At 36.5% G+C, this 12,039-nt stretch overlaps 1 protein-coding gene across 1 annotated transcript; it reads right to left on the bottom strand.

The window, feature by feature from the left end:
• Window positions 1–7,205: 7,205 nt before the first annotated feature.
• On the bottom strand, window positions 7,206–11,128 carry LOC107817306 (endoglucanase 3). Its single transcript, XM_016643108.2, has 6 exons — window positions 10,824–11,128; window positions 9,704–10,207; window positions 8,464–8,613; window positions 8,224–8,335; window positions 7,970–8,133; window positions 7,206–7,792 (listed from the first exon to the last, which is right to left on the bottom strand). Exons 1-6 carry the CDS (start codon window positions 11,040–11,042, stop codon window positions 7,463–7,465), a joined length of 1,479 nt encoding a protein of 492 aa, XP_016498594.1. The 5' UTR covers window positions 11,043–11,128; the 3' UTR covers window positions 7,206–7,462.
• Window positions 11,129–12,039: the final 911 nt, after the last annotated feature.

Below are 12,039 nucleotides of genomic sequence, written 5' to 3'. Positions count from 1 at the left end.
ATTTTGAGCCTTTGATACCCTTTCTTTCTAATCCCATCCAAAAGTCCACATTACGGTCCAAAGAAAGACCTTCTGATCAGTTTTCGAGAGATGACATGTCGAGCAAATATAGTGATTCATATCAGGATAATACTCCGGTCCAAGCAGGGAAATTAGTGAAAATGAGAGAGTCTTATTGGTGAAAATCTTCACAGGCACCATAAGGCGACGAGAGTTGAGAGAAACGAGAGTCCTATTAGTGAAAACCCCTTGAAGGGCACTATAAGGCGAAAAGGAATTAAAAGGGGGAAAACGAGATAAGCTTGATGGAAAGGATCCGTCGAGACATCAAGCAGAATAAAGATGTTGTTTCGGCAAAAGAAGATGGGTTGCGGGACCTTTGAAATGCAAAGTAGGGACATCAGAAAGATTGATTGATGTAAATAGACTGGGTTGATTAATCCAAAAATGCACGACATGACCATTGGGATCGGTTATACCATTCAGATAAGTTATTTTCTCTTCAAACAATTGTTCAGAAGAATTTTTCTTGTTCTATCTTTCGAAGTCATCATTTTCCATTTTCTTTTTGATCAATAGTAGTTTATTTTTTAAGAAGGATTTTCAAAGCCAACTACCAGTTGCCAACATGGTGCAAGGTAAATGGGGATAAGACAGGCCGAAGATAATGTGACGGGACAAGAAAGACGTTATTATAAGACCAAATGATGGATTACTCTAAGATGTCGTGGAAAGTATGGAGTAAAAGTGGAAAACAACGGTTGAGAAGTTGGTGAATACAGAAGCATCAAGAAGGTCAAAAGTTATCGGCCAAGTTTCAAGACGGTCGAACAACGCAGAGCATGGAAAAAAGAAAAAGGGAAAACCATCCCCAGCAGGAACGTCCCCCACGTTTTAAACTAACAAATTTTCTTTGATTTGAAGCAGGGACAGGAAATGTTATTGATGACGGAAAGACATGCCACAAGAAAGATTGTCAAATTGGGGCAGAAAATTTTCTTTCATTTCGAAAATTTTCTGGAAGTCTAACACAAGTTTTGAGGGAAGCGGTATCTCCAGCAGTTTTCGGAAGAAGGCAATACAAGTTTTAAAGAAAGCAATTTCGGGAGGAAGATAACACAAGTCTTAAGGGAAGTAGTTCCAGAGGAAGGAAAACACGAGCTTTAAGGGAATTAGTCTTTGAAGGAGGAGAATAACATATTTTTGAATGAAACACCGGTGTTATCCCCAACAGTTTTCAGAGGAATGAAACACCAGTTTTGAGGGAAGCAGTTATGAAATAAGATAATTCAAGTTAGAAGAAAAATGGTTCAAGAAGCAGGAAGGAACAGAGGCAATAGAGCGCATTTTTAAGAAGTTGTTGAATCAGGAGCCCGCCTGGAGAATGGAGGTGTTATATTTTTAAAAAAGGAGTAGTTGAAGTCAGGAGCCCGCCTGGAGAATGGAGGTGTTATATTTTTAAGAAGTTGTTGAAGTCAGGAGCCCGCCTGGAGAATGGAGGTGTTATATTTTCAAAAAAGAGTAGTTGAAGTCAGGAGCCCGCCTGGAGAATGGAGGTATTACATTTCGAAGAAGTTATTGAAGTCAGGAGCCCGCCTGGAGAATGGAGGTATTACATTTCGAAGAAGCTGTTGAAGTCAGGAGCCCACCTGGAGAATGGAGGTTGTTATATTTTTCAAGTTGTAGTCAAAGTCAGGAGCCCGCCTGGAAAATAGAGGTTGTTATCATTGCAAGTTGTAGACGAAGTCAGGAGCCCGCCTGGAGAATGGAGGTATTATCTTTAAATTGTTTATTGAAGTCAGGAGCCCGCCTAGAGAATGGAGGTATTATCTTTTTAAGTCGCAGTGGAAGTCAGGAGCCCGCCCGAAGAGCGGAGGGTTACAACAAAAACCCCCAGCATAAACTCAAGTGCAGAAGTCAAAAGAGAGGCAACAATGGCCAAGGAAATATAATTCGCGTGTCGAAGGAGAAACAATTCGAATTTCACAAGAAAGAAAGAAACATCAGAGGAAACACAAGCCAACAAGAAAGCAAGGCAACAAGGGCAAGTTTGAAGATCTAGATAAGATTTTGTAATTCCTAAGTTTAGTCTAGCTTCTTGTTTTCGTTTAGCATGGTGTAATAAGGAGGTCAGTAAACAGATAGCAGCAGCAGCAATAGTAGTGACAACAAAACCACAGCTTCATGGTAGTCCCAGCTACCGAAACTTCCCGAACTACATTGACCTGATTCCCTTTTAGCCAGAGATATGTAGGAAACCTTTGAAGCAAGGGTTCGGTCAAATCTTTCAAAAATACTTCACACGGAGTAGCCGAACGGGCAAAAATCGCTCGTATCCGCTCGCTTGGTCTTTGCACGAAAACTCTTCGTGTTTGCGAGCAAAGAGGGGAAGCTGTGGGCACGTGATTTTTGCCTCACACGAACCACTCCTAAAAATTCAAAATAAAATAAATCTTTCCTTTTGTGTGCAATTTTGTGAATTTTCGTGATATTTTCTGTAATTGTTTGCATTTGTGTGCGCATATTCGTTTTTTTAAATTAATGAAAATATAAAAATATAGCATATGCACTTAGGATTTGATTTTATATTTTTGGTTAATTTAGTAAAATACTGTTTTACAAAATGAAAAATTCAAAAAATAATAACGTATTTTTGCATTTTTAGTGTTTAATGTCAAATTTTGCGATTTTCTTTTAATTTGGTATTAGTTATGTGTGATTATTATCATTTAGAGATAATTAGTATTTTAAGGTAATTTGGGTTTTTATAGCTTAATTAAGGATTTTTAAGTCCTAATTATTGAAAGAAAAAGGAAGAAAAGAAAAGAAAAAAAGAGAGAATTAATAAAAGAGGGGAAGCAAGATCTGGGCCAAAAAGCCCAAACACAAAACCAGTCCAAACCCATCAGAAAACCGTCCAAACTCGTTCGAAACTGACCCAACTAGCCTGGACCTGTCTCCGGCCTCAACCAAACTACGTCGTTTCAGGCATTTCAATCTGGACCGTTGAATTTAACTTGATCAAACGGTCCCAAAGCCTAGACCCAACCCGACCCCGACCCGTCACTCCAATACCCGGACCGCCCCAGTACTACTCCAAACGACCTCCTTTTGTCTTATGAATTAATCTGAGCCATTGGATTCCAATCATCCAACGGCCCAAATTAATTCACCAATTTCATATACCCTAAACCCTCACCCCTACCTCAGAACACCCCCCTCCTCACTCGTCTCTTCAGAAACCAAAACACACACCACCCTTACCACCGTGCTCCGCCCACCGGAAATCGTCTCACGACAGTTCCGGTGGTCCAAACGACCCCATCTTTACACCACTGATTCCCCTCGACCTCCCCATTCCGAATCCCTAACCCTTATCCCTCGAATCATCCTATAACTTCTCGGATCTTCGATCGAAGATCCCCGTCCCAAACCCTAGCCTGTCCACTTAACCCCAAAATCACACCCAATAATCCCCTTGACCTCCTCGTCGCCAATCCCTAGCCAAATTGGCTCGAATCCGAGTAAAACTCGTCGAATGTCGGATCTAGGGTTCAACGATTCGAGAATGTTTCGAAGCTGTCAGGGTTGAACGGGTTCTAGTTAGTATTATAAGCCTATATCTGACGAAATAGACGTATAATACTAACTGGAACTCAAGTTCGAAAGGGCATGCTGGTGAGATCCGAGAAAAGAACAGTAAGTTCTTATCAGCTCCTTCTTTGTTTTTTTTATGTTTATTTGTCTGTGTTAAGTTGCAATTAGTCGCTTCTTCAGGTTTTCATCATTTTGTCAAATAATTCGTCCGTGCTAAGTTGTAATTCATCACTTCTGTCAATTAATCCTCCTCTTCTTTCGGACCTTTTTCTGGTCCCGTTTTTCTCATCTTGGTCGATTGGCATATGTTGAATCAATTAAATGGTCTCGTCAATTGACCCGTTCATGTCTGTAGTTCAGTTGTTCTCCTCAAGTTACTGGGTTTGTTTTATCTTCTGACCTTTGTATTTTTAGCCTCAGGGCTCATAGCCAGTATACTTGTTGTTCCAGCATTTTGTTAGAGGTTAATTTAGAGTTATATTTGTTCCCAATATAGATAGCTTACTCTCATGCATCTGTGTGAATCAATTTCTTGACCTTATAGTCCAGTCTGACTATGGTCCTGAATCATCTAATCCCCATCTTGGTTGAAATGATGTTGGATTTGATTTGAGTTCAATTGATGATTAAGTTTAATGATTCGAATTTATTTGTTTGTTCTGTTAAGCTTGTTCTGATATAAATCTAACCTTGTTGAATTGTCCTAATGTTGTTGATTGGGAGTTAGTTTCATGTATCTAATTAGTCAATTGATAGGCTTAAATTGGCTATAGCTGAGGTTTCATATCGGTTTAAAGGATTGGGGTAGGATAGTAATCACAAGGGTTTCAGGGGATAGTTTTGGACTTAAAAGTTTGAAAATGGTTGGTTTAAGTGTTCTGTCCAGTAAGTGCTAATGTAACATTAAACTAATGCATTTGTTTAGTGTTAATGGGGAACAAAACATAATGGTATGGGGAAGCTTAAAAGGGATTGATTAAAATATGTTGTCCATACCTGTTTGAACATTAAATAACGAAAAGACAAGGGATAATGGGGAAAAACATACTCTAGTGGAGTTCTAAAAGAAGATCATGGGCAGAATTAGTTTCTTAATTCTGCCTGAGTGCTCTTGAGAGCTGGCAAGGTCAGTGTTTGGGTATAAGTGGATGGACTTAGGACAAAGTTGGGGGGGATTAAAAAAAAGCAATCTGAAAAGAAAGAGTTTTGAGAGAGGGCTTTAGACAATCAGCTCACACTCTTATATTGATTTTAAGAGCAGAAATAGTGGAAATCTCTCTGTTTCTGTTCTGTACTTGGGTGTTCAGGACACTTGAGGGATTATCTGATTGTTGAAAGGTGTTCTATGACCGTCTAGTCTAATTTCTAGTAGATTCAGTGTTTTGGTTAATCTTCTTTCTTCCTGGGCATTTTGATTGTGGCTTGGTCTTGAACTTGACTCTGTTTGTTGTTGTTGATTGTCGACCTGCTGATGTTACTGTTATCTGCTGTAGCTGACCTCCTTTCCTTCTTACTCGTATTTCAACTTCCAGGTACACAGCTGTAACTTTGGCATTTGTAAGCTGAAAACATGAAGTTTGAATATACGTGAAGAGTTGAAATTCTGCTTTGATTTCTATATGACTTGTGTATTTAAATTCTTCAGTCACTGATGATAGGTAGATCCCTGTTAGTATGTAGTAAGTGGACTGAAATGGAGTTGTATGAGAGATTTTTTTTTAACATAGTTCATACTGAAACATGTTAGCCTCTGGTAACTGATTCCTGTAGTTAAAAATGAGCTTGTTGGACTGTTAAATTAATCTGGACTGTGACTGTTAGATTACTGGATCGTTGGATTATGTTCGACTAGTTCTGAATATCAATTTTTTTATGCCAATTGCTAATTCAGGAAAGTACTACATCGATTGAAAGGAAAAGGAAAGTGTAAAATGTAAATAGTATTGGAATTTGATTAAAGCATTGACTATATGCATTAGCTATAGTTAGTTTAGTGTGTTTGTTCAGTTTAAACACTTAAAGCTAGAAAATAACTGAAGTTAGCATTATAGTTTGGAACCTGTGAAATTGTGCTTGCATTAATGGCCGTTGTTCAAATTGGTAATAGCAGTCATGTAAATGTCGAACTAGATGTTAGTATGACAGTGGCATAAGACGTTGACTGATCCGTTAGTTAAAAATAGAGTTGGAGTGTCAATTGCATGTTTTGGAAATACAAAATCATTTTGCGAGTTGTTTACCTGCTTTCAGTGCATTATTAATTCGTTTTAATTACAATAGGTAATGAATTAGTGAATTGGTATTAAACTAGTGGCTTAGAAACTTCATTCAGGATCGTTTAAGTTAATATGAGCAGTCTGGGCTATACCGTTGCCCAGTTGTATGGATCATTCAAATTTGGTAAAAAGTCCACCTCCCTTTAGGCCACTAATATACTTGCTAGCCCGATGCTTTGATCAAAGGCCCCAAAATTGGGCATTTTTTTAAACACGCGGGTTTTTAAATATAGTAGTTCATAAATTAACTAAGTTTTTTTATTTGAAGACAATAAAACTAAATAGAAAATCGTAGTTTACTGTAGGTTTTCCTTTAAATAATGGACGAGATGAGCCTCGCCAAATAAAGCACCTAGATTGCGGGGCCCTCGATAATTGTATATATTAAAATACTTAAATTTCGAGACGGGCCGTTTAGCGAATTTCACGGTCTTCCCCAAAATAACGTGTTAGTCTCTTTAGGCGCGTATTTTAATAACATTACCTCCCTAAACTCGGGTGCGCATTTATGTGACCCAAATCCAAATCTCAACAATATTAAAATATGTCAAAGACCACGGGTGCATTTATGTGACGTAGTTCAAAACGTGTTTTAATAACGTTGCAATCTTCCCAAAAATGAATAAAAGCGGTTAAGGTTAAAAATGCACATAGGTTTGAACATGTACTAAAATCAAATAATTAAGCCGAATATAACAGTTGAGCGACCGTGCTAGAACCACGGAACTCGGTAATGCCTAACACCTTCTCTCGGGTTAACAGAATTCCTTACTCGGATTTCTGGTTCGCGGATTGTAATACAAAGTCAATCTTTTCTTCGATTCGAGATTCAACCTGTGACTTCGGACACCATAAATCTCCCAAGTGGCGACTCTGATTTTTTTAATAATAAATGAATTCCGTTTCGATTGCCCTTTAATTGGAAAAACTCCCTATTTACGTCATCGCGGGTGTAGGCGAAAAAGGAGGTGTGACAAACAAATCAAGCTTCAAGGAGCATTAGTTTAAAGCAACTTTCGTGCTAGTTGGATTATCGTTCATGGAAACAAGAGCCCTTAAAATTACCTTTGAAAAGAAAAATAAAAATATTCATAAAAATTGTTACACTCAAATTATTTGGAAAAAAATACTACGTATAATTATTGCAATATTTTTTAGACTTAATTATTTTCTTGACACAAATTTTATTGTCTATATGATGCTCTTTGAATTTCGACCTCCACTTGCCACATGCAAAACTTAAGATCAAAAGTTTAAAGTATTGTTCATTTGGACCAGCAAGGAATAACACTTGTTAAAGTTGAAATTATAGTCATAGGACAAGCAGGGACAAATTTTAAACCATCCACTTTAACTGCTATTTGTGTACTTCACCCTCATAAATTTTAAACCATCCACTTTAAGAAAACAACCCAACTAAAAACAAAAGAACATCTAAAACAGGGTACATGAGAAGGGTATATTAAAAGTATCCCTACGTAGCCACCAACTTTTGGGGGCACATGCCCATATGTTTTTGGACAACAATCTAGGGATATATTTACAAATTTTAAAAGTAAAACAACCCCTTATACCTCTTTTAATTTTCCCTAACGTTCGGAACTATCAAAGTATGCTAGAGGTCCAACAATGGCAGCATTAATATAAGTAGCAGGCTCTGAATGACTATAATCTGTACGTTCATCCGGGAAGAAATCATTTTGATTAGGACCTCCAACAATTGCTCCAACCAATATGTTTGGGTTGGCATTTGCTGTATAATAGTATGGTTGAAATCCACCATCACAACCAAATGACTGTGGATGCATTGCCATTGAAGGTAAAGATGATCCTCTGTGGTGAACTCTTCGAGGGTAATTTGTTCCATAGCCTACCATGTATGACATTTTCATTGGATTGTTACCTAATATATAGTCCACCTATAATTAAAGACAACACCACAAATTAGCTACCTCAACAAATTGCAAAAATAGATTGTTGTAATAGGTCAAATTCCACTAAGTGTATATATATTTTACATCATCAGTTGGTAAGACTTAATCAAACTCAAATTAAAGTAATTTACTAGTTCGATTTATTAAATGAGACAAGTTTACCTGTCTTTTTGCAAGTATTCTAATGGTCTTTTCTGTGACCAAGAGGCTTCCACAGTTGAAAGTGTGCTTTTTACTTGCCATGTATTTGGCATAAGTGGTAAGCAAAGATGTGATGGATGTCACATATTGAAGATTTTCTTCAGGTAGCTTGTAAATTAGGCCCCCTGTAATAGATAAGTAATTTAAATAAATACTACTCATATAGCACCCAAAATAATAAAAAAGAAAAGAGAAAAAAAGTAGTCCTGCCTCACCTTTTGTATATTGGGTGCTTGTATAAGGTGAGTTGGGTAATATTTTGCAAACAAAGTTTTCAGCCTGTTGTCTGAATGAATCAAACCTTTTGTCATTTCCAACAACGCTTCTCTACAACATTTAGAAACATTTCAGGCTATATATACTGATTATGAAGTCTTAAATAACCGAAAGAACCAAATTTTATTAATACAAAACATACATGTAATTAATGTGAATAATCTGGATCAAATACGTACCCTTGCCATAAGAACATGAGCACCAGCATACTTGTTGTCCCAGCTAAATAAGTCTGGTACATCATTGACTCCCAATGTGTTTATGAAGTTTAAGTATGAAATATCATTTGTTGCTCTCAATAGCCATGCCGCTCCCCAATATAGCTCATCCTACAAAGTCAATTAACGCAATTTAAATTGGCCAGATCGAACAACCATTTATTGGGCAAGTTACATAGTGGGTCAATCGGCCAAAAATACTTACATCCCCTAGCAGATATGCACATATTATCCACTAATTATGCATGGCTACACATATATACATATATTATACATTTGACATCTATTGTTTTGGACGGGCGGGCAGCTATTTAGTATAAAATCCCTCTTTTTGAACCAAGCAATCAAATCCTACTCATCAAGGTTGTTGGCAAAGGCGGATCCAGAATTTATATTTTATGGGTTCAGCATTTAAGTTTTTTAACATTGAACTCATTATATTTTTAAAGTTATGAGTTCATATATACTATTTTTGTAATTTTGATAAAAAAATTTTACACCGGCTCAATTGAACTCATTACTAACACACTACATCTGCCTCTGGTTGTTGGGCCAGAAAACCATTTATCTATAGACCCAAGTTTGTATTTGAAGGTTGGTTCGGTTTTTATCAATACCAAACCAAATCAACTATATCAGTTTGGATTAGTTCGATTTTGTCGGATTTTTCGGGTTTTCGGGTTTTTTTGTTACATGGTCATTATTTCAATCTTACTTTGTTAAAATTATATATAAAGCTTTGATAAGTGAATATATGTTTAGTAAATATGGAAAAAAAAATTAACAAACATATGATATATTAAAATATTCTAATGGAATTTTTTTTTTAATAACATATAATAGTTATTTTCTTAGTCGTCTAACAATAATTTTCGTTAATTTACGCTTTCAAGATTAATACATGAGAGGATCCAAATATTTCTACATTTTCGAAAGAAAATTCCCTATAAAGTCTTAAAAATATGAATAAAATCTATATATTTATATGTCGATTTGGTTCGAATTTTTTTACTCAATACCAAACCAAGTCAAACTAAATCTAGTCGGATGTTTTAATCGATTTGATTTGATTTTTCGATTTAATGCGATTTTCCTGTTCGGTTTAAACACCCCTACTTTAAGCCATAACTTGGCTCGGTTTAAACACCCCTACTTTAAGCCATAACTTGGCCCAATAATAAGGGAAGTGGACTATACATACCTTATAACCAGAGTATGAGCAATAGAATGGGCAAGCTGCAGAGCCTAGTGAATCACTATAGGAGCCTCTGAATTGAACTGCAAATCTAAACACTTTCACTGCATTTCCCAGTAGCTTTTTTGAGTACACCGGATCAACCGTCCGGAAAACTAATGAGGCAGCAGCTAAAGCAGCGGCCATTTCTCCGGCCACGTCGGAACCAGGACTGCTCGGAGAGACATAATAGACACTCCGGACAGTATCCATATCTTCAGGCCTTTCCCAACACTTGTGATCAGCATTTGGATCGCCAACGCCAACGAAGAGCTTGTTGGGCGCAGCATTTGCACATTTGAGGAAGTAATCGGTGGCCCAACGTATAGCGGCCCGTGCATTTTGCAATTGGGGCCCCATTCTCTTGCCATACTCAAGTGTGTTCCAAGAGAGCATTGTGGTAGTGTATGCCATTGGGAAATTGAACTTGACATTGTCTCCAGCATCATAATAGCCTCCAGTTAAGTCCACCTGCCAAAATTGTAGCACTTATTTTAGACACAATGTTTCTCAATCCTTCACTCAAAATAAAATTAGAAAAATCACTCAGGGACATAATGATGATAAATACTTCTATAAGAGAATAATGATGGTTTGTTATGAACTTATATCAAGCATGAAAGAAAGCAATGATATTTTCATACACGCACATTTCAAATAATTAAACAATAACAATTTTATAATAGCAGAACTCATTTTGTGTATCGTTAATGAATGACATTCTACTGACTATCAAATAATATACGTTAATTAAAGTATAGCAAAATGGAAAGAAGTTATAAATCAGTAACCATAGCATCCATATGACTGATATTTTAACACCTAAATCCTAATAAAAACCAATAACCTAGCAACATAAGGGATTTATGTGGTATAGTTCTTAAGTCGCTTGTCGTCTTCTTGCGCCGAGAGTCTCCTAGACACAGCCTCTCTGCCCCTCGGGTAGGATAAAGACTGCATACACATTACTCTCCCAGACCTCACTAGTGAAATTACACTGGGTTGTTGTTGTTGTTGTAGTTCTTAGTCGCTTGTTAAACTTTAATTGCAAATCCATGGTAAAATATAAAAAAAAAATTGAACTTACTTTAGCAAGTGAACCATCTGAAAGTCCCGAACTACCCCTCCAAGAGACACGCTGGTTAGGGGGAAGTTTCCCTGATCTTTGTCCTTCAAAGAACAAAATGGACTTTTCAAGAGCTTCTCTATAGTTGAAACCCCCTTGGGCAGTACCCAATGAGAAGAAGAATGATGAGAAGGACAAGAAGAGAATGATGCAAACAGAAACTTTCACTCTAAACGCCATTATACTTTTTTTGATTTGCTCAAAGTATAAAATGGCTTGTTTAGAGTTAGTTATGGCGTTGATTAAAAACTTTGACAAATGACCCCTTTATATAGGGCTTAGGGAATCCAATCACAACAACGCAAATTAAGGCTTTTCGATCAAGTGTCTTTTTCTTTATTGTCATTTCCTTTTGAAAAATTATTTGATTTCCATTTGAGTAAACATATACTATATCGAAAGACACGAAAAGGTAGTCCATGCCTAAAGGTAGCGGCTCCTAATCTCTTAGAACTGTTTAGGTTGACCAAGAATTTCAAGATGAGTCACCAAAAGACCAAAAGCAAATCAAAGTGTTTCAAGGCTATTGAGAAAATGGAATGGAGGGAAAAAACACAACTCCCAAAAATACTTTAATATTTACAGAATCAAATCATTTAAAATATAATTGCAGATAGTTTTATTTAATAAATAAATATTGATTAATAACATATACTCCCTCCGTTTCAATTTATGTGAACTCATTTGACTGGGCACGGAGTTTAAAAAAAGAGAGAAGACTTTTGAACTTGTGGTGTAAAATAAGGCACATATATTTTGTGTGGCTATAAATCATTGCATAAAAGTAAATTGTTTCCAAATAAGAAAAGAGGTCATTCTTTTTGGCACGGACCAAAAAGGAAATAGGTTCACATAAATTGAAACGGATGGAGTAATAAATAGTACGTGATTTGCTATATAATTTAAATTATATTGATGATGTAAAAAGATTTCATCACTATCTGTGTATATATGCGCTAAAATGTTAAATCCAATATTTCCTCTTGCATCTCACCAAAATTCTTTGATATTTCTTCACAATTAAAGGCTATCAATTATCATGGCATTCGAGGTAAAAATTAATTCTTGTAAATTTATATTTGGCCGTCTCGAATCCCTATAAATGGGAAGGCCAAAACGATCACCCTTCTTTTCCCTCCTCTTTTTTGGGGTACCAATGGACGATGTGATATTTACC

The sequence above is a fragment of the Nicotiana tabacum genome, chromosome 6, assembly GCF_000715075.1.
Source record: "Nicotiana tabacum cultivar K326 chromosome 6, ASM71507v2, whole genome shotgun sequence".
In the NCBI taxonomy this organism is placed as follows: domain Eukaryota; kingdom Viridiplantae; phylum Streptophyta; class Magnoliopsida; order Solanales; family Solanaceae; genus Nicotiana; species Nicotiana tabacum.
The sequence above is the reverse complement of the archived record's forward strand: the minus strand, read 5'-3'. Positions and strand labels throughout refer to the sequence as shown.

What these genes read in the sequence shown, in the direction of transcription:
- LOC107817306 (XM_016643108.2), bottom strand. Translation starts at nt 11,042, where the DNA reads ATGGCGTTTAGAGTGAAAGTTTCTGTTTGCATCATTCTCTTCTTGTCC. An exon ending in CTCATGTTCTTATGGCAAGG is followed by an intron (nt 8,336 to 8,463) that starts GTACGTATTTGA and finishes TAAATGTTGTAG; the next exon opens with AGAAGCGTTGTTGGAAATGA. An exon ending in AAGCACCCAATATACAAAAG is followed by an intron (nt 8,134 to 8,223) that starts GTGAGGCAGGAC and finishes TATCTATTACAG; the next exon opens with GGGGCCTAATTTACAAGCTA.